Source organism: Miniopterus natalensis, chromosome 6, assembly GCF_054644295.1.
Source record: "Miniopterus natalensis isolate mMinNat1 chromosome 6, mMinNat1.hap1, whole genome shotgun sequence".
Taxonomy (NCBI): Eukaryota; Metazoa; Chordata; class Mammalia; order Chiroptera; family Miniopteridae; genus Miniopterus; species Miniopterus natalensis.
In genome coordinates, this window is record NC_142086.1 from 56,197,742 (window position 1) to 56,218,302 (window position 20,561).

Below are 20,561 nucleotides of genomic sequence, written 5' to 3' on the forward strand. Positions count from 1 at the left end.
GCTGCCAGTAGCCCCGTATGGGGATATAAGACCTCACTGCATCCAACCCCATTTTATAGGTGAGACCTTGGAACCAGAAAGGACTCCCCAGCTATAAACAGCTTTAAAACCCAGGACCTTCTCCACGGAAAAGGGATTTGGAACACATTTCTGGTAGGAAAGCAAAACTAGCCAAGTGTATGCTGGTAAGTACCCCACAGCTATTTGTCCCCCTCCCCTCCTAATCAACAGGGCACCCAACCACATCCACTTTGAGGGCCAAACCCTCCAAGAAAGTGATTCCCAGCTCCCGTAATCATGGACAGGGGAAGAGGCAAGAGAGGTGCCAAGTTGTAGGAAAACTGTGCTGTAGTGCCAGCTCTGGAAAGGAGGCTGCCCACCAATCCATACCCGTTCTCCAGAGGGAGAAGGCCATAAAGCAGAGAGGCAGTGAGCTTAATTGAATTCATGTTTAATAATTACAGGCACCGTGCCCCCCCTTCCCCCTGCCCAAGCAGCAGCAGGGGTGGTGCAGGGGCTGGGGCATATGCCCCCAGCAGCGAGGACGGCAGTCCCAAGAGTGATTTTCAGAAAATAAAAAAAGGACCCCAGGGGCAGGCAGTGGTGCCCCCCCCAAGACACACCAAATTTCAAGACTTTATATATAATATATCTCTGTGCCCCAGGGGGGAGTAGAGGGACACCTGGCAGCATCCTGGAGGGGGTCCCAGGCAGCCCCAAGCCATCCTGCCTCTTCAGCCACTTTATTAGCTCAGACACATCGCACTACAGGCACCCACTGCCACCGCCGCTGCTGCTGACCCCCCTGCAGTCCGGGCAGCTGGCTGGGCCATCCGAGTGTCCACGGGGTTCCAAGTCCCCGACCCCAACCGGCCCTCAGTTGTGGTCGGACTCCTCGTCCCCCTCACGAAGCCACTTGAAGAAGCCTGTGACAGATTTAAGGGCCACGCCCTTGCCCTGCTGCTCAGCGGGGTCCTTGCTACTCTCCCAGCTGTAGAAGGCATCCTCCTTCAGCACGTCCTCATCGTACAACGCATCAAAGAACATCCGAAGCAGGTCTGCAAATAGGCAGGACAGATATAAGAGGTGTGCTGCCCACAGCTACCCCATCCCACCCCCAGGAATCCCTCCCTCCGAAGCTCCACTGTTAAAACAAGGAGCTTGACCCACTGTCCAGACAGTTGTATGTTTGACCATTTCAGAGTAACTAGGTCTTTGACAGGATGCTAATCTCATGACCGAGGAGACTGGCATGCAGGAATGAACCGCTTAGCCAAATCTTACAAATCTGCCTAGCTTCACTCACCTCGGCAGCTTCAAATTTCTTCACTCATGATACATTTAATGGGGGGGAAAAAATCTGTAAAATTGGTACTCCTGAATTTGGGGAATCACAAAAGTCCCAAATATATCACTCACAAGTCAAGGGTATAACCCAGAACATCCACTGGCCCATTACAGATCTGGACAAACCTGACCCCAACTTCCTCTTACTTTCCCATCTCCTGAACATATATACCCTCTCTGGCCTTGACACTTTTATGTGTGCTACATCTTTTGCTGGGAACAGCCTTTCTTTTGTCACCTTCCTAGTGAATTCCTTTGGGCTCAACTCAAGCACCCCTGCTCTGACCCTTTTCTCCCTCACCCCTAGCCTACCCAAGCACTTGTCCAATAACCCTGAACACAATCTACTTCCTTCCCCACACTGCACTGCCAGTATTTCCAAAGCAACTTGACATTCCTAAAGGCAAAAGGAGGCTGAATAGTGAATATACTACTTCTGAATAAAGAAATGAATATTGCCCTGACTGGGTAGTTTGGTTGGTTAGAGCATCATCCCAATACACCAAGGTTGTGGGTTCAATCCCCGGTCAGAGCACATACAAAAATCAACCAATGAATGCATAAATAAGTGGAACAAACAAATCAATATTTCTCTCTCTCTCTAGAGAAGCTACAAGCCAGGATGTTCCTTGGAGCACACATACCCTCAAATCTACAAGTGCATCCCTGTGGACAGCCTCCCACCCCCATCCCACAGTAATGACAGCAGTACATCATTTATCCCAAATTTGTGCTCCAAATCCTATGTACACCCATCCTGGGGATCCTATACAATCAATTATTCACTCTGCACTGTATTTTCAAGCCCATGTTTCTCCCATCTCAACACAAAAGGCCTCCTTTACAACCACTTTCTCTTATAACCAAAGTATTTTTGTCTTTTGACCAGAGATTGAATTCAAAGATTTTTGTCTACATTTGGTTTTCCTTTCTCAGTCAAGTATTACTCAGTCCTTTTCCACTAAGAGCCTGCCCCATGCTCCAGCAAATGATACTGCCAGGGTGGCTTCCATCTTTTTAAACTGCAGAAACCCTTAACTTTCAGGTCTCCTCTCATGGAGCTCTTAAGCAGCAGCTAGCATTACTGACCACTTCCCCCTCCTAAAATTACTGCCCATTATAGGGCCATCTTCCTTTGGTCCTTATCTGTGGGTCCTTCACCTGAAGGCTCTATCTCAGGTCCTCATCACTCTCTCAAGCAATCATGTATCTTCTTGTGACTTGCATGTGTTGTTGCCCTGTGTTAGCAACTCAGAGAGAGACATCCAGCCCTGACCTCTTCCCTTCCAAATGAATTCTAGCTGTCTACCAACATCTCTGATTACCCAACCCACAGACCAAAAACTCAATATGGCCAAGCTCAACTTGATCCAGTGTTCTCTACCACCCAGTGGATGGTACCACACTATCACCTCACCTACTAAAAAACCATCTGGGAGGCATATGACTTCCGATCTCTCATCACCCTATCTCAGGCCAGTGTATATCTCAAACCTGCCCAGTCCTCTCCCAACTTCACTGCCACCAACCAGACTGAGCCACTACCAACACATTCCTGATTGGCTGATCCTACCGCATTTACACTCACCCCCATTCCAAACCACTCTTCCTCTAATAGCCAGGATAATCTAAAAACTGAATTAGAATTTTTTAATTCCTTGCTTAAAATTCCTCAAAGGTCTCTTCCTGTCTTTAGGCTAAAGACCAAAACTCATCCGATGGTTCACACAGACCTGTGTGACACAGCTGGTGTCATCTCTCCAACCCCATTTTGCCTCATGACTGGTTACTATGCTCTCCCACAATGGTCTTCCTTCAAGTTCTTTTACCTTGTGTCCAGTTCTTCCTACCTCATGACCTTTACACATAGTTCTCCTTTGTTCCAAGTCTCCCGCCCATTTGTCACTTCACTTCCATTTGTCACTTATCCCTTAAACTAGGTATACTCCCCCAGAGGGCACGGGAACCCCGCAGGACCCATCTTCCAATACTCATCACTGTTACAGATTCCGGCCAACATGGGAACTGTGCTTGATGTACTCATTGCTAATATCTCAGGCCCCCGGACATACCTATCTGCGGAATGCATAACCTCAGGCATGTTAACCTAACACTAAGTCTCCCAAAATGGAAAAGAGAACACCATCTATTCTAAACAATGGTTATGAGATTAAATGAGGCAACAAAGCATCTCAATCCTGTGCCAGGCAGAGGGAAACATTATCATTTATCAGCTCTGTACTCCTGGCATCTAATGGTTGGCTAAGCACAAAACAGGTAGTCAACCTTCGAGGCTGAGTCTAACTCCTCCCATTTGTAGACAAGGAAACAAACACTAGAGGGAAGGAATCAACCATCAGAACATTTTGCTCTCCAATGACCACCCACCTTTCCATGGCTGCCCCCGCTATCTGGCAGTTCTTCCACCCCAACCCCAACCCTCCAGCCTGGCTCTTACTGGGGGGCTGTTCTAAGGTCACTACAAGGGCCTGGAGGGCATAGAGTGCCTGCAGCTCCTTCTGCTCATCACATAGGTATTTCTGTAGCAGTTTCTCTCGTGCTTTCAGCACCGCAACATCCACTCGGAGGGGATTCTCAACTACAGGAAGAAAGACAGGGATAAGTGGAATAATGCACCCTCATTCTGGTTCAGAACTAGGAGGCAAAGACCAAAACCTCCCTCCCTCCATTTGTCTGTTGGGCCCACCCTTGCCCCACCATGTCCCTGGCTCCTCTTACAGACAATTGCAGAATAGCAGACAGTTTCCATGAGGGCTCGAACTAATGTGTTGGATGCTATCTGCTGCTCAGTCAGGTTGGCCTATGCAGGAGAAAGAAAACACATGGCCCATAAATTCTGAATTCTGCCCCCACCACCACACCAAGAACGACTTCTCTTTTATCCTGCTTTCCCATTATCAAGAGAAACATACCTCTATCCAGTCAAACACCTGCTGGTTACTACTGTCCTCCTTCAACAGCTTCTTCAGCTGCCTGCTCAGCTCCTCAGGGGAGAGCAACCTCTGGCCAGGAGCTTCTGACTCCTCTCCCAGGGTATACTCCACCTTCTGCAACAAAAACAGCCAACAGTCAAGAGGTAAGCACACCATGTGACTGAGATAAGGGAAGGAAAAGACCAGCAAGCCCCAAATGGAGTTATCCTAATTCCAGCCACAAACCTGTTCAGTGACGAATGTACCAACATCCTGGCCTTCTGGTAGAAATTCTTTCCAGCTGAGTCCAGCTTCTCGCCACAGCGCCCCCACCTTTTGGGGACCCTGGAAAACACAAGACCAACTCAGCAACTCCGCTCTCTCTCTAAGAATCAAACACCACCACAAATGGCATCCACCAAATATTTACTAAAAGGCCACTCGGTGCTAGACAGAAACTCAGGATGCTATAGAGGTACTAACAGGCAGTCCCTCCATGATTAGTCTAGTAGTACCAGGCATAGACATCAGTCATAGACACAAGAACTCATCCACAATAATACTGCGGGTTGGGGGAAATGGCCTAAGAGGCTCCAAGAAAGATATCAAGATTCTCAAAGAATTACTGGACCGTAAAAGGTAAACAACCAAATCCAAATATACATCTCATCCCAGCCTTCCACACTCATCAACATTTTTTTCTAAAATAGTTTAGTTTTTCACTACTTTAAGTAACAAATGCTTTTGGGAAAGGACAACTAACAAGTACATTTACTTGGTTCCAAAGTCCAGAAAGTTTTAGAAGCATATATACCTACCCACCCCCAACACAAATCAGAATCCTCATAAAAACAGCAGGCTGAACCCATATTCTCTACAAGGCAAGAGTTTCTGAAGGTATCACTTTTATAATAACGTGTATTCAAAATAATGACATCAACCCTTAAGGTTATTATAGTTCATGAATTTTAAGGATGCCCATTTTAACACTACTAAAATGGAGTTCTCGCAGTTGAAATATTACATTTAATATGACTGTCTTTTTTTTCCTTAGCAGAGCATAAATACATCCTATAATCTACGTCACCTTAGATTCAATGAAAATATATAAGTAGTTCAATATGCTTTTCCTTTTTTTTAAACAGAAATTATCCTGGTACATATTCCTACCTAAAAGGATTAATATGAAGCTGAAAGAACAATTCCTTTCAATTGACGGCCTCATTCCTCTGGGCTACAGGTAGCTGAACTCTTCTGAAACTGTACTTTCCAACCTCACTACTACTAAGCACCACACGCAGCTTGCCTTTCCCACCTTTCCACCTGCTAGTCACCAATTAACTTTCACACCAGGTAGCTTTAGTGCCTTTCCAGGAAAGTATACTGTCAGGAACACTATCAATCAAGACACTCCTTTGCAACCTCACAGTACACTTGATCTCAACCACTTTATTTCATGTTTAACTTCACACAGTTGTTTTTAAGCTGAAATTTATTTTTTTTTTCCCCTCTTCCAACTTCTTTCCTGTGTTTTATTCACGGTTGTATTATCAATGCCCACTATGTAGTAAATGTTGGTGTGTGTTTTTATCTTTTTTTCCCCCCAAAAAAACTATATGAATGAATCAATCAATCAATCAAGGGTCTAGGGTCCTAGATTCCCATTCTCCAACCTTGGCCAGAACTCATAAAAGGAACTGGTCTGAGGGAATACCAGCCTCTCTCAAATACTAACACAGCACTACCATCTACCCCCATTAACTCCATCCCACCAAAGGACCATGAGAGGCTCCAGTGTCACCGCAAGTAGCCAAAACCACACAGTGGAAAGAGCAATCCTGAACACATCACCCATGAAAGGCTCTCACTTACCATGCTTTTGCAAAGGAGCCCCAGGATCTCCAGCAACAGGGAAGCAGCTTTGCCCAGGGGCCTCAGGGGTTTTGTAATCTCCCTATAAGAAAACTCCAGTGTTGACAGCCTCCAAAGCCCTCAACATACTACCCAACCCCTCCCCAAACCAGCCCTCCCCTGACCACCATCCCTCCCTCTCCACTCCCCCTTCTTCCTGTCTCACCTGAACAGCTCCCCCATGGGTATTCCACCGTCCTGCAGAGTTGGTGTCACCAGTTCTGCTAGGTAGAGCCACACGTGTGGGATGTCAATTTCCACATCTTCAGCCAATTCTAGGATTTCAAACAGCCTGCAAAGGGAATTCAAAGTCAGGGCATTCTAGGAAAGAAGAGCCAAGAGTCCACCCTCCTTCTGGGGCAACAAGGCATGACTAAAGGATCAACTGTGAAGCCCATCAGGAACACTTCCTAAATATGGGGCAATTATCTCAAGCTAAGAACACCTTTTTGTCCTTAGATGGCTCAACCTCCCATCCCTGCCAAAAATAATGTTCACCAGGATAGTTGAGGAGCCTACGTTTCCCCCCCAAGGTTCCACCGGTGCTACAAAGGATGGAAATGTGTGGGTTTGTAAAAGTGAAGGTGTCACAGAAGTCGGTCATACCCTTGATAGTACTGAGCAGTGGAAAGGTGCCCAGCACAGAGCAGCTGGTACAACAGCTGTCCCATATGTTCACGAGTAATGGGACTGCGCTCCAGTGTGGACTCGATGCCATGCCGCACAAAGATGAAAAGCAGGGAAGGTGAGGCCAGCTCCTGCACACACTGCACTGCCTCCTGCAGGGGACACAGAGTATAAGAGAAAGCGAGCAGTCAGTGTCTGTCCCAGACCCTACACTGTATACCAGGCAGCATAGGATCTCTGCCCACTCTGCCATCACTCAGACCCTTCCCAATACCAACCTTCATGTCATTGAGATGGAGATATTCCTCAATGATGGCCTTGGATTTCTTCCCCATCTCCTCTTCTGAGAGTGCAGCCTTTGGGGGGCTCATGGGAGGCAGAGTGGCTTCTCGCTTCACTGAGGGGGTATAAAACAGATCAGAGACTCTTTAGTTCCAGTCTTTCCTGCAAACATCTGGAGCTCTGAAGGACTATCTAGGGACTGGCTAGTCCCAAACTAGCCCACACCATTCCCTTCCCTTCCTCTGTAAACCCCTTACCAGCATCCCGCCCGCGGTCCCGATCCTCTGAGAGACTGGCTGCCTTGCGCAAACCCTCAGGCTGGGAAGGTCGCTCTCTACTCCGTTCCTCCACTTCCTTGCTGAAGCTCCGCTTGGTACCAGGTGTCCGAGAGCGATCAAGCCGGTCCCCACGATCACCTCCCCGTTCACTCCGCTCTAGGCGGTCTCCCCGGTCCCCAGCTTTCTCACCTCGTTCCCGACTCAAGCTACTCCTGGAAGAAAGGCACATCGTCTTTAAATAGAGGCACTCTCTTGCCCGGCCGGGCATGGCTCAGCAGTTGAGCATCGACCTAGGATCCAGGAGATCGGGGTTCAATTCCCAGTCAGGGCACATGCCCGGGTTGCGGGCTAGGCGGCCGATCAATGACTCTCTCATCATTGATGTTTCTATCTCTCTCTCTCTGCCTTCCTTTCCTCTCTCTGAAATCAATAAAGATCTGTTTAAAAAATAAATGAATAAATAAAAAATAAAAATAAAATAAATAGAGGCACTCTCTATTTAAAACTACCCAACATGCTGAGCAACCATCAGGCCTTGTTCTTGGCATCAGGAATATGCCCCATGCTCAGCTAGGGCCTCTGAGCATTACAGTTATGTGTGAGGATTCCCATGGCAATAACCCAAACCCAATCATGGTATCCTCCGTGTGTGTGAAAAACAGACACTTAGGAAACCTCACCTCTGGGCCACACGTCTGTTTTCTGTGCTTTCTGTAGGTGCTGCTTGTTGAAGGGCTGAGAAGCGATTCAAGGTACTAGTAGCTGGACGAGCAGCTTCTGATGCTGGGGAGGCAGAAAATGATGATTAAAATCTATTTTCTTACATCCTCTCCCCTACTTTTCAGCTTAGGACACTTGGTCCTAAGCCCCAACACTAAAGCAGTTCAGTCCTTAGTCCCTCCAAGCAGTACACGATTTCTGTATTACCTAACCACTCTATACGGAAAGCCTCCCACATACACAAGGAGAAAAACCTCCCATACAGACAAGGCTCTACCCTCGAGAGAGCTCATTAACCACCACCTAGCTCTTCACAGTGGCCTCCATACCTGCATCAGAGGGCTTTGCTCCTGAGCCTCCACTGCTGCCCTTGCCCCAGCTCAATCGCCCTCCAGGTGCAAAGAGCTGATTGTTAGAATCAATAGAGCCAGGCTGAGGAAGGAAAGGGAGTGAAGAGTCATGGGTCTGATCTGGCCAAAGCCCCCAGCCACACACAGCCACGAACAGCCTAGAACAGGGGCCAGGCAAACCTTTCCTATAAAGGGCGAGATAGTAAATATTTTAGGCTTTGCAGCCACAGTTTCTATTTCAACTACTCAACACTGCTGTTGTCACACAAGAGCAGTCAGAGGATAAAGGAAATGAATGTGGCTAAGTTCCAATAAAACTATGGACAATAAAATTTAAATTTTATATAATTTCACATCACATAATAGCACTCACTTATTTTCAACCATTAAAAAATATAAAAACCATTCTTAACCTGGGGGGTGAACAAAACAGGGAATAGACCTAATTTGGTGTGTATGTCAGTCAGTTTGCTGAACACACAAGTGGCCCGGACCAATGTGATCACATCCCCTACAGTTGGCAGTCCTGTCTCTAGTAATCTAACCCATTCAGCTGTCACTTACCCAACCTCAGAGAATGAGGGGACTAAGACCCAAATTGTGTTTAATGCCTACCTTGATCCCTCTTTACCCTATTACTAACACCCCCTCCAATATACACAACCCTACCTTTGTGATCTTGGTAAGTCGGGAGGTGTCAATAGGGCGGCTGCCCTTACTGATGGGGACTGTGTTCCAGCCACCACCATCATCTACAAGTGGAAGGCCGCGGCCTGGGACAAAAAGGAGAAAATATTGAAATGGTGAGTAAGGCCTAAGAGCCTTGTCCCCTTGGAGTGACCCCAGTTTCACTTCCTCAGATCCTCAGTTCCATCATGCGGTCTCAGTGGCCCAGACACGTGGCACTAACAAGAAGTCATCAATGGAAAGCACAACCCCTCACATTGCCCCCTCCTCAATCGTAGTCTCAAACTCACTGATAGGTGGGCCTGGAGGGCCACCCCGACGCTTGTCGCTGCCCTTGGCCATTAACTGCTGCACTTTTATGTGCTCCCGATGCTCCTCCATCTCTGCCTCCTTATGGATCTGGTCAATGGTCTTGGGACCCTGATCCCCTCGGCGCGGCACCCAATTGCTCTGTGGGAACAGGAAGCCAGTCACAAGATAATTACATCAGAGAGACCAGACCAAAGCAGTCAGGGACTGGGGACTGTGAGGTCAGAGGCAGCAAACTAGCAGTGGGAAGGAAGAAACACACACCCTTCGCAGGTCCAGCACATCTTGCAACATAAAACGGATTCGGGATGAAGTCTTCTTTTCCTTAATTATTTTTTCCATCTGGTTGAAATACTGATCCATTCGTGGCTAGGGAAAAGCAAAGGGATCAGACCAAAAACTTCTAATTCCTCACCTCCAGCTATAGGCCCTCAGCCCCATCACTGTGGTTCAGTGGCCCAGACATGATAGCCCAACAGGGAGTTTGTCAGCAGACAGCAGGCCTCATGTACTTCAGCTTGTCCCCCTCCAAATCCCAAGACCCCTACCTTGGCTTTTTCAAAGTCCAGGTCTTTGCCAATGGTGGTGAGCAGACGGCAAAGGCATTCAAGGGACTCTTCGTCGTGGTTCTTAAGTAGTTTAACTACACAGTCATGCATTATTGCCTCTGTTAACATCTTCAGCTTGAACAACTCCCCAATAAACTTGATATTTCCTAAAGAGCGTCGCCGGGCTATGTCTCGAGCCTCTTCCAGCTCTTCCTTCAGGCGTCCCCGTTCCTCTGCCTGGCGGTCATGGGACAGAAATCACATCAAAAAGATACCCAGCCACATGGCTAAAACCCTTTCCTCCACTATCTGGATTTGTACCCAGCAACAAGCACTGATGTCCCCAGGCAGAGAAACCCTTAAACCACTATTTCAACCCCCAATTCTACAGCTAAGTAGCATCTGGATAAGCAGCAGAGTTAGTAGTTTTCTCTCACCGTAGCAGCTTCATCCATCTCTTTTTGCTTCTTCTCAAAAACTTCATCATCATCTTTATCTTTTTCAAACTCCTTCTGACATCGATTCAACAACAGTTTTCGAAAGTTTACAGTCACTGTTGGCTTTTCTGTAGTGGGCACTTTCAGCTGTATGTCAAAGAGACCGTCACATTTAGGTTAGTACAGGGCAGGGAAGACCTCCCCCCCCCCCCCCCCCCCCGAGTCTTTAACTACCTAACCCAGGAAGACCTCCAGCTCTGGCTCTGCCTCCTCTTGGCTGCCATCAACAACACAGATGAAGAGAACCAAGAAGCTGGATTCAAGGAGGAGGAGACCAGACCACAAGATTTAGAAAATAGTGGAAACTAACCGCCATGAGGCAACGGCACATGTTGGCGTAGGCCACAGAGAAGTTGGGCTCTGAAATGGCCTTCTCAAAAATGAGGTCAATGACCCCTTTCAGGCGTTCCTCCGTGTCGATGGCCAGCTGCGTCACTTGCTTCATCAACTGCTGGAACATCTGGGGTGTCAGCTTATTAAGAATGGAGCGCACCCTACGGAACAGGTCCTGGTGGGGAGAGGGAACAGAGGATCCAGTGAGGTTCTCAAAAGAGGAGGCCACTGGGAGGGACGGAAGAGGGTAGTGATGAGGATGGACAGAAGCACAAAGGCAAAGTTGGCTTAGCAAACCCTAAAGAAAAGGAATGGAGACCAAAACAAGAACTTGCTGGTACCTGGGTTTTGCTGCCATCAGCATCCTCTTCCCCTCGGTCCTTATCAGCTGCTGTCCGCTTGCTGCTTGGTTTCCAGGCCTTCTCTGCTTTGTTCAGCTTTATATCTTCTGTCATTAACACTGGGACAATGATCTTGCGTGGCTCCTTTCGAGGGCCCTGCTGAGAGCGCCGGGGTCCCAGACCAGGCTGCTAAGCAAGGGGTAAGGATAAAAGATACAGTAGTCAGCACACCTGAGACACCACTACCACACATCTCCAAGGCAGACTTCTCATTCCCCAACAAGATACAGAGGGCCACATATCCCCACTCCCCTTGCCCATCTGCCCCTCTAACCAGTCCCACTCACCGGCCCTCGGGGCAGCTCCCCACCTGGCCCACCCCTTGGGGGCCCACGGATGCTGAGGGCTGGTCGGCCAAGGTTGGCAAAGGATGGAGTAAAGTCTGGGCCACAATTTATGCCCTGAAGTCTAGCAGGATCCAGTGGCCGCAGTGGTGTTTTATTGGCCTGTGAAGAGAGAGAAGGTATCAGAAACAGGCTAGTGTTACTCACAGCTCTTTCAAGATGTCAGGCTCCTGCCCAGCCAGTCTATATAAACTTAGCCTCCCCCTCAAGCCCACCAACCTTATCCAACACCACATCACTGATATGGGGCAGTCCCTCCGGCTTCTGCATACTGGCAAAGATGAACTGAAAGCCAAGCAGGAACTCACGGTCATAACGCTTTTTCTCCTCAAGGTTTAGAGGCTTCCACTGATCTGTAAGACAGATGAACCAACCATACTGTTGTCTCCTGGGGCCCTGACAAGAGTACTCAGCTCTCTCAACCCTTCCTTCATCATACCTGACTTGTATTCATACTTCTGTTCCCCAGGTTGGATGTTCTCAGCATTGTGAATTTTGTCTTCCTTTGAGTCCCAGGTCTCATCTGCTTCCTCAGACCGCGGGGGCACACTGCTGGCCTCAGGCTCTGGACCAGGGTTGCTGCCTACAGAAGGCTGATTTTCTACCTCTGGTACTCCCGGGTTCGCCTATAACCACAGAACATTCCATTTGGTTGCAGTTTGACCACTGTTCCATACCCAAACTCTGCCCTCTGCTACTATCTGCTCCCTTACCTCCTTGAAGGCATCCAGAAGGTCTCCTACAGCTTCTTTCTTATTGAGCTCCTTAATTTTCCGTCTCCTCTTTGGCACAGACACTGCCACTATTTAGGGGGGAAAAAGGAGTAGGAATAACTTACATAGTACCCCTAACTCCTAGGGGGGAAAAGCAGCCATCACACCCCCTCCCTAGACTTAAAATTCTTTAATCTAGCTGTTAGTTTCCATCACAGAGCTTCTGACCCAGACATAATGGCATAAATGAGAGATCATCAATAAGCAGAAGGAACCACACCCTCCAGCCTGACCCACCTCTACCATCCAGCCACACCTTACCTGGGGTGGCTGCTGCTGCCTCCAAATTCTGGGACAGATGGGCTGGAATAGGGGTACTATCTGGGGGGAGCAGTTCCTCTCCTCCCTTCTCACTCTCCGCTTCTCCTGCTTCTCCCTCTTCGTCCTCTTCCTCTTCTTCTTCCTCCATTTCCTCCTCTGGAGCAGGGGAAGTCACTGGAGGTGCCATAGCTGGAGTGGCAGAGAGCACAGTGGGGGGAGCCACTGGTGCTGTAACCTCCTTGGCCTGCTCCTTTGGCTCACTGACTGGGCTTAAGTCCACAGCTGGTGGCGAGGGGGCTCCATTGAGCAGTTCCTCAGGTTGGGCAGTTGGAGCAATGGGCGTGGGGGATTCAGAGGGACAAGCAGGGGGAGGGAGAGGAGAAATCTCTGGGTTGGACTCCAGCTCTGGTTCTAGATCCTCAGATGGGACCGTGCCATTAGGTTCAGGAAGAATTTCCACCTTGGGAGATGCCAGGGGGATGGAAACCTGGAGAGGACTGGAAGAGAACTCAGATTCTGGAATTGGTTTGCTAAGCGTCACTTCTACTTCCAGTATGGGTTCAGCGAGGGGAGTGGGTTCTGGAGAGATGCAATATGGCTCCCCAGTTTCACGGGGCAAGGGGGTTGATTCTTCTACAGACATCTGTATCATTCCCGTTGTCATAGTGTCCCCAGGAATAGAGAGGACTGCGAGATTAGGCTCAGATCCTGGTTCCAAAATTGGGGGTGGTGATGGGGTTGGAGAAGGTGATGAAGGCTGGGATTCTGAAGGGCTATGCTCTGTGCCAGGCAGCCCTGGCCGGCCCCCAATGATCGCTCCCTGTGACCGGTCATCTGCACCACAGGAAGAATGAGTAATTAAAGGCAAGTCCTTCATTGCTGCTGTTCCTCCACCTCTGCCTCCCAGCCAAGGCATTCCCAACCTACCACTCCCCTTCCTCAATCTTCTCCCACCTAAGCCTTTTCCCTTTTCAACCAAAGCCCAACCTAGCCTCAAAATCCACTACCTGAAACCTAAGTCATTCTTCTCTGGCACCTGATTCAAGTCACCACCCATCTCCTCAGCATTTTAGACTGTTACACTCCTCTTCCCCATAAAAGCTCTGCCCCACATGCTTACATACCTGGCCGGACAACGACAGCAACCTGGGGAGTCTCCCCATTAGCTTGAGGCTCCAGACCGACTCCCGTCTGCAGGACACAAAGGGTTACCAACTTTGCCCTGAAGAGTCCCACAACCCTTCTTTACTAGAGCCATTTCTACTTTAGCTCTGCCTAGAAATCCAGGAAAGCAGGGAAATAAATCCCTTAGTTGAAGGAAAAGACCACAGGACTTGGGAGTCCAAGGCATAATAGCCATCCCAGCCATGGCATTACTTATCAGACAATACCTGGGGAGGAGTGGGTGTGGAGGCGGTTCGGGCCCCAGACATGATTTCCTCCGTGATATCCTTCCCTCCTTGGTTTGGATCTCGAATTCGGATCTGGGGAAAGAAAGCTACAGGATGAGTGGAAAGCAGGAGGAGCCCACCTCTCCACCCTGCCCCACACCTAAGACTCCAGGCCAACCCTCCACCCTCCCACTGGGAAGCAGGTGGGTGGGTGCCAGAAACCCTGTGAGTTCTACTGTCAACCCATCGGGCTGCTCTTGTAGCCCCTGCCCTGGTCCCCACCCCTAAGACACCCTTGACCTCACAGAGCAGCCCTGTACATCACAATGCCCCTCCCTCCTTCATTCCTGCCCCACCAACAATCCCCAAGTCAGTGGCTACACACCCTAGGGCCCAGGACCCCCGTCTAGCACCCATACAGCTCACTTGTGGCTAGTCGGCCTGATCTCTGGGGGCAGGGCCCAGACCCAGTGGGTGGAGCCAGGGTGACTCAGCGGCTTCCCCAGCCCTGGCACCCTATTCTGGGCACCACGCCCAGGGCTTGAGGATTGAGCAGAGGCGGAGGCCTCAAGAGCTTCCAGGACTAGGGGGTGGGGGTGGGGCCACAAAAACTAACCATTTCTAAAGCAAGCCACCAGAAACCTAAAACCAAACATAGATTTTATGGACACCAGAACCCAGGTCTCTCAGGAATTTCCCCACTAGCCACTTTAGCCTTCCCATGAGCTTCTTCTATACTAACCTTAACACCGTACAAAAAACCTGAGCACTTCACAGATCCCCATTCTTTGCCCACTTCAACTGAAGATCTCCTTCCCTCAACTTCCTGCTCCCTGACCCACAATGCGCCTGACCTTGATTCTCCCTTTCCAAGATGTCCTAGAGCCCCTTGTTGCTACTCACCGTTTTCCGCTCCCTCTTGGGAGCAATCTGGGGTGGCTGGTTCATCAAAACTGGGGCGGGGGCCACACCAGTGGGAAACTGCTGCACACCCTGGGCTGGATAGTAGGTGCCAGCTTGGGGAGGGAAAGGGGGACGACGACACACGGAAAGGAAGAATGGTGGCAGCGTCAGGGCACAACCATATACAAATGCCTGCTTGAGCACCTCCCAGCCCCACAACCTCTCATCACCCACAGCCGGCCCCTTGCCCTGCCCCACCCTCCTCCCCAAGGGAATAGGTGTCTATCAAAGCAGGGGAACCAGTCTGAGCTGCGTTTACAAGAATTCCTGACACTGGCACACACACCCCTTATAGGCAGGGACTCGTTCCCCATCACACACGAGCCACCAGGATTCTGTCTATTCCTCTTCTACCTAGTAACATGTTTTATGTACCCCACCTTGAGCACCACATACACATATACTGAGGGAGCAGTAACTACTTAACCTGAAACAGAATCAGGTCTTTGGCTGGGAATGAAAAAAAGAGATTTGCCAACCCTATCTACTCAACCTGAGTCCAGTTCCAGTCTCCAGCCCTTTGTGCAGGAGCAAGGAAATGAAAAGTAACATTATGAACCGGGTCCAGGATGAGGAAAAATTAATTCCTTAAAGCAGTGGTCTCCATTGGAATGGAATGGTTTCCAAATGGAATGCATTCTTTAATCTCATCCATAATCCCCACTTGTTTTTCACAAGCAACGTAAGTATTGCTTAAATTATGCAAGTATATAAATAAACAAAAACATAACATGTGTTAAAGGTACATAACCAAAATTTTCCCTGATAGATGATCAAAAAGTTTTGGAAACTACTGCCATAAAGAACAGACTAATCCTTTCCTAGAATATAAATGAAAAACAGCTACAAAAACCTCCCAAATCCATGTTACATGGGCTCCCCCCCAACCAGAGAAAGAGTGTCACAGGAAATATTTACTAACAGGCCCTCAAACTGGTGCCTGCTCCAATATTCCTTGAGGTGGAGAGGACTTCAACTCTCAGGAGTAGGATAAAATTCCCCACTACCCACACATATCCCTAGTTTCTAAACCAAGAGACAAGCCTATAAAGAATCTTAGGAATTAGTGAGTTTAGATGCTCACTTGTACTCACTCTCACCTGACTCCCTCCCCTGCTTACCATAGGTCCCAAACTCTGTAGGGCTTGCACCCGGATAGAAGCTTGGGGCTCCTGGCTGCACAGGATACTGCTGTGTCGGAACAACATATGTGGAACGCCCCTGGTGAGGGGGAAGGGGAAGGAGGAGGGGAGAGAAGGAGTTGAGGAAGCTGAGTACCATATCACACTACAAAGAGAATGTAGGGCAAGATAGGACAAGCCAACTCTGGACAATGACCAAAGGAAGTCCCACCTCTGGAAAGAGATGGGACTAGAGGGTCCAGATAGGGGAGGTGAGGGTTGGGGTACAAGATTCTGTGGCTTCCAGTCCCCAAGCCTCCAGCCTCACCTGTCCAGGGATGTAGTAGGCCCCCTGGGAGGCTGGGTAGGAGATCTGGGAAGGGATCATCATTACTTGGGATCCAGCAGGGTAGACATGGGCAGCTGGGCCAGGGCGGGCGGGGGCTGCACTCTGCACTCGGGAAGCTGCACTGCTCGGGGGCTGGGCCCGGCTAGGGTAGAAGTGCTGTCAAGAGGGAGGAAGGCAGTTGATATTGGGAAGTGGAGGAAGTGGAGAGCAAAATGGCCACTCTGTAATGTCTCTAGTCTGGAGAGAAGTACTAGGGGTTATGGAGCATGGGGAACAGTCCTTCCAAGACCCACTTGACCAAATGATGGTTAAGTGGCCTCTTGTACTCACACATGCCCTCCACACTGAGGTACACACTTTGAACCCTGTTTATTTTCTCCCTCACTGCCATGCATACTCATTCACCTCCACCAGGCTACCCTTCCACAGAGGCCTAACACCCAGATGCATCATGCCTAAGTAAAGCCATTTTGGACAACATACACCCCAGCATGCACCACTCCACCCTAAGGTACTAAAGGAACTGATCGCTAACATGCAAAGGTCACCTGGTTCCCAGGGACACACTCTGCAAGATTCAGCCCCTAACATGCATCAGTCAGTCGCAGACTGAAGACCTGGACAGCAAACAAGTCCCCACCCTGAGGCCTCCAGTCCTTAGGTCTAGCCCCTGACTAGGATGGAGGGTAAGGTAAGACCAGGAGAGGGTCCAGAATTAGCAAAGGGGGTATTACCTGCAGAGACCTGAATCCTCCCTGAGAGCACATGGGGACAGGAAAGAAGAGAATTATCCCCAAGGTGATTGGGGGCGTGGGGGAGGATGAAGGAAGTAGGACAAGAATCCTCTCACTTAGTGAGGAAAAATTTAGGGAACAGAGAAAGGCAAGCAGCAGCTGGAGTGTTTATCCTGCCATAGTCCAAAGAAAAAGAAGGGAAGGGGAATGGAGCAATGGCAGCCTCCCAGTAAAAGGAGGAAATAGGAAAACAGCAGTTGGCAGCAGAGCTCAAAGCACTGTCCCCAATTCTCATGGTACAAGGACCCCTAGTAATGTCACCCCCACGGACTACATACTCCCCAAGGGGCCATAAGTAATCAACAGTGCAAAGTGCAGAGTCGCATGAAAGAACACAGAGCAACTATCAGGAAATTGGGGCAGGTACAGGGCCTCCATAGTTTCCATCCCAGGCCCAAGCTGGCTTAAGCTTTCCATAGCTCCCACCCAGGCCCCCTACTCCCATCCCCACGGACCCTCAGGACCCTCACCTGACGGGGCTGAGAAGGCGTGTTCATTTGTGTCGCTTGTGGCGTACTGAACACCACCGGTGCTGTCTGCCCCGGGGGAAACGCTGGCTGAAGGGGGAGACCAGAGTTCAGCAAGAGGGGAAACCCGGGTGGGGCAGAAACCCAAGCTGGTGAAGTAAGGGGGGCAGATCTGTGTCAAGAGCCTCAGCAGTCCACATACCCCCTCCCCATGACAGCCCCTGGGAACAGCCAGGAGCCCTGTCCCAATTTGGCAGCAGGAAACTGCACTTTGCCCTGACACAGATGGGGGTGGGAAAATCCAGAAGGTTGGAACCTGTTCCTGACCGGCTGCCTGATCTCCCCCACCCCCACCCCAGTCTCTGCTAATTCCTCCCTAATTACCTGTGGGAGTCCGGGGGATGGGGCGGGTGGGGGGCCTGTGGGCTGTGGAGCTTTGTTCATTTCATTTGGTCCACATCAGGGTCCCCCCAACACCTGTTGGGAAAGAGTGGAGCTTGGAAAGGGGAAGGGACCCAAGCTTAAGGCAAATGGAGTGGGGGAGGGGTTAAGGCAAGGGCTAGGTCCCACACTGAGCCCCAGAGGCGCCAAAGGGGTGAAGGAGCAGAAAAGATATAGCTTATGGCCCCACCAACACGATGTCAACCCGCATCACCTCCAACCACCCCCCTGACCTGCTGAAACAACACCCTCACTCACCCCCTCGGTTAAGAATAAGTCCACGGTGCGGCCTACAGGTTCTGGGCATCCGAGGGCCTGGGGTTGGGAGGTGAGGGGTATCAACCTGGCTCCGCGGGGCCCAAGACCAACCAGACCGGAAATTCCAGGTCTCGCTGGCACCAGGCTCCCGGATCATAAACGGAGCTAGCAGCTTCGGCCGTGGTGTCCCCACCCCCCACCTGGGGACACCGGGTTCCCGGCCTGGCCCAGGGGCACACAAGGCACGCCTGCCGCGGGTGGCCACGGGGGCACCCGCGAGGGGCCAGAGGCGAAGCCTGCCGCCGCCCAGAAGTGGAGGCCAGGAAGGGCGGGAGTCGGGCAGTAAAAGCCCAGGCGGGCGGCGGCCGAAGAGGAGCCGGTTTCAAGCGAGGGTCGGCCTGGAGGGCGGGCGGGGCCGGGGGCTCCTCCCTGCCCACCGCTGTCGCCTCCCTCCCCTGCGCCCTCCCTGCGCAGAGCCGGCCAGTGCCAAAGAACAACGTGTCACTTCCCGGCGGCCGGGCCGCAAAGGGGGGAGGGGGCGGCGGGCCGGGAGCGGTAGTGCCTGAGCCCGCGGGGCCTCCTCGGGTCAGACCGTGGTGGCACTTCGCGGCCGGTGAACCTGGCGCCCTCTCAGGCCGCAGGGACCGCATATTCTGGCCCCGCGCTTCCCCACCCCCACCCAGCCGCCAGGCCGGGCCAGGCCGGGCACACGTGGGCCGGGGATCGGGCCCTGGCGGGCGGGGGCCCGGGCTTGAGTCGCGGAGCTAGGGCCCCGGGGCGGCGGCACAGGGTGGCGGGTCCCGGCCCGGATGGCGGCGGATGCGGGGGGAGGGGGTGGGGGGGCCGGGTCGGGCCCGGACATGGCGGCTTTACCTTCAGTCTCCTTCAGTCCGCGCGGCCGAGCCCCACGCAGCCGCACAGACGTAGTCCACAACCATTTCCGGCTCCCCGCACAGATCCCGCTCGGCGGCCACCGCTTCTCCGCAGGCGCAGCCGGCGCCCCCACGTGACCGGCGCAAAGGGCGGAGCCGCGCCGGGCGCCGCGGAGCACATGGGATTTGCTCCGCCTCGTCATGTGACAGCCACTGCCCGCCCCCGTGTCCCCTCCCGAACTTTAGAATGCCCAGACCGACCCCCTAACTCTGAGTCTGTGTTCCGCAGTTCTGTAGTTCATTCATACTTTGAGCCAGCGTTTATTGAGTGCATACTAAATGCTAGGCGAAGTGCTGGCTAGGGCTGAAACTACTGAAATTAAAGACTCAGTCCTGCCTAAGTAAATCGTGGTACCAATACGGAAATACGAATTATACAGCCTTTTAAAATAATGTAGATTAGGTCATTGAAAGACCTATTGATGAATGTTATGCCCTGGCAGGTAGCTCAGTTGGTTAGAGTATCGTCTGGATACGCCACGCCAAGGTTGCGGGTTCGATCAGGTCAGGGCACATACGAGAATAAAACAATAAATGCAAAAATAAGTTGAACAACAAATGGCTGTCTCTCTTCCTCTCTTTCTCCTCTCTCCTTTCATCTCTCTAAAAAGTCTATTAAAAAATAAACTGAGTGCTATGCTAAAAGAATTGCAACATTCTAACTAGGAAATTAATATGAGTGCTATGTCTTTCACAAAGTTCAGCCACTCTCAGGGAGAGTAAAAAATCAATCATGGAAAATTCAGAACGATGGAAGAAGTAATCCCAAAACTGCTGCCCAGGAGCCAAAAAATTTGGGACTCCGGAAGGGACCATATTAGAACCAAATCCATGTACCAGGAGTCTGGTAGATAGCCTGGCTTTTAATCCAAATTACTACCTGGCAATGTACCTACTACCTACCTACTTAATACCAGTTGTAAAATGGTAAGATTTGAAACCAGGCAATCTGGATCAAGTCTACGCTTTTAACCACTGTGCTTTCCCTCACAATGATAACATCCACTTTATTGGATTGTGAAGATTGAAGGAGTTGATTCCTGTGAAAGTGCTTAAAACGCTTCCTAGGTACCTAGCAAAGGTTCTCGTTCTCTCTCCCCCCTCTCCCTCAACCTCAGAAGAAAAGTTTCTCAGCACCAATAATGAAATGGCCACTTAATATATATGACCTATGTGACCTCAGTCCTCACAACTGACTACAGAATAGATTGCATTCTCATTCTCATTGTCTATGAGAACTGAAG

The 20,561-nt window shown here is 50.5% G+C and overlaps 1 protein-coding gene and 2 non-coding genes across 10 annotated transcripts; all 3 read right to left on the reverse strand.

Annotated features, from left to right (window-relative positions):
• Nucleotides 1–435: 435 nt before the first annotated feature.
• Nucleotides 436–19,355, reverse strand: EIF4G1 (eukaryotic translation initiation factor 4 gamma 1). Of its 8 annotated transcripts, none has more exons than XM_087818266.1 (33): nucleotides 19,259–19,355; nucleotides 18,386–18,442; nucleotides 18,071–18,163; nucleotides 17,690–17,776; nucleotides 16,405–16,581; nucleotides 16,077–16,143; nucleotides 14,896–15,008; nucleotides 13,993–14,085; nucleotides 13,726–13,792; nucleotides 12,602–13,435; nucleotides 12,281–12,369; nucleotides 12,007–12,193; nucleotides 11,787–11,920; nucleotides 11,511–11,669; nucleotides 11,164–11,352; nucleotides 10,800–10,997; nucleotides 10,430–10,576; nucleotides 9,993–10,229; nucleotides 9,709–9,813; nucleotides 9,426–9,585; nucleotides 9,118–9,221; nucleotides 8,428–8,530; nucleotides 8,059–8,161; nucleotides 7,358–7,590; nucleotides 7,097–7,215; nucleotides 6,798–6,970; nucleotides 6,358–6,483; nucleotides 6,153–6,234; nucleotides 4,527–4,625; nucleotides 4,281–4,415; nucleotides 4,087–4,168; nucleotides 3,806–3,946; nucleotides 436–1,058 (listed from the first exon to the last, which is right to left on the reverse strand). In XM_087818266.1, exons 3-33 carry the CDS (start codon nucleotides 18,128–18,130, stop codon nucleotides 877–879), a joined length of 4,785 nt encoding a protein of 1,594 aa, XP_087674392.1. In that variant the 5' UTR covers nucleotides 18,131–18,163; nucleotides 18,386–18,442; nucleotides 19,259–19,355; the 3' UTR covers nucleotides 436–876. The 8 variants fall into 8 exon arrangements, with proteins under 8 accessions (XP_087674392.1, XP_087674391.1, XP_087674389.1 ...); XM_087818265.1 differs by having other exon boundaries at nucleotides 11,164–11,349; nucleotides 16,077–16,176; XM_087818263.1 differs by having other exon boundaries at nucleotides 16,077–16,176.
• LOC148092920 (small nucleolar RNA SNORD66) lies at nucleotides 9,301–9,376 on the reverse strand. The gene has a single exon (XR_015714723.1). It is a non-coding gene; the product is annotated as a small nucleolar RNA SNORD66 (small nucleolar RNA).
• Nucleotides 9,852–9,940, reverse strand: LOC148092921 (small nucleolar RNA SNORD66). The gene has a single exon (XR_015714724.1). It is a non-coding gene; the product is annotated as a small nucleolar RNA SNORD66 (small nucleolar RNA).
• Nucleotides 19,356–20,561: the final 1,206 nt, after the last annotated feature.

Excerpts from the sequence above, each read along its gene's own strand:
- EIF4G1 (XM_087818264.1), bottom strand. The coding sequence starts at position 18,130 with ATGAACAAAGCTCCACAGCCCACAGGCCCCCCACCCGCCCCATCCCCC. Across the intron at positions 12,370-12,601 it reads GGCAGCAGCAGCCACCCCAG|TGGCAGTGTCTGTGCCAAAG; the intron begins GTAAGGTGTGGC and ends CCCCCTAAATAG. Across the intron at positions 11,353-11,510 it reads GGGAGCTGCCCCGAGGGCCG|CAGCCTGGTCTGGGACCCCG; the intron begins GTGAGTGGGACT and ends CCCCTTGCTTAG.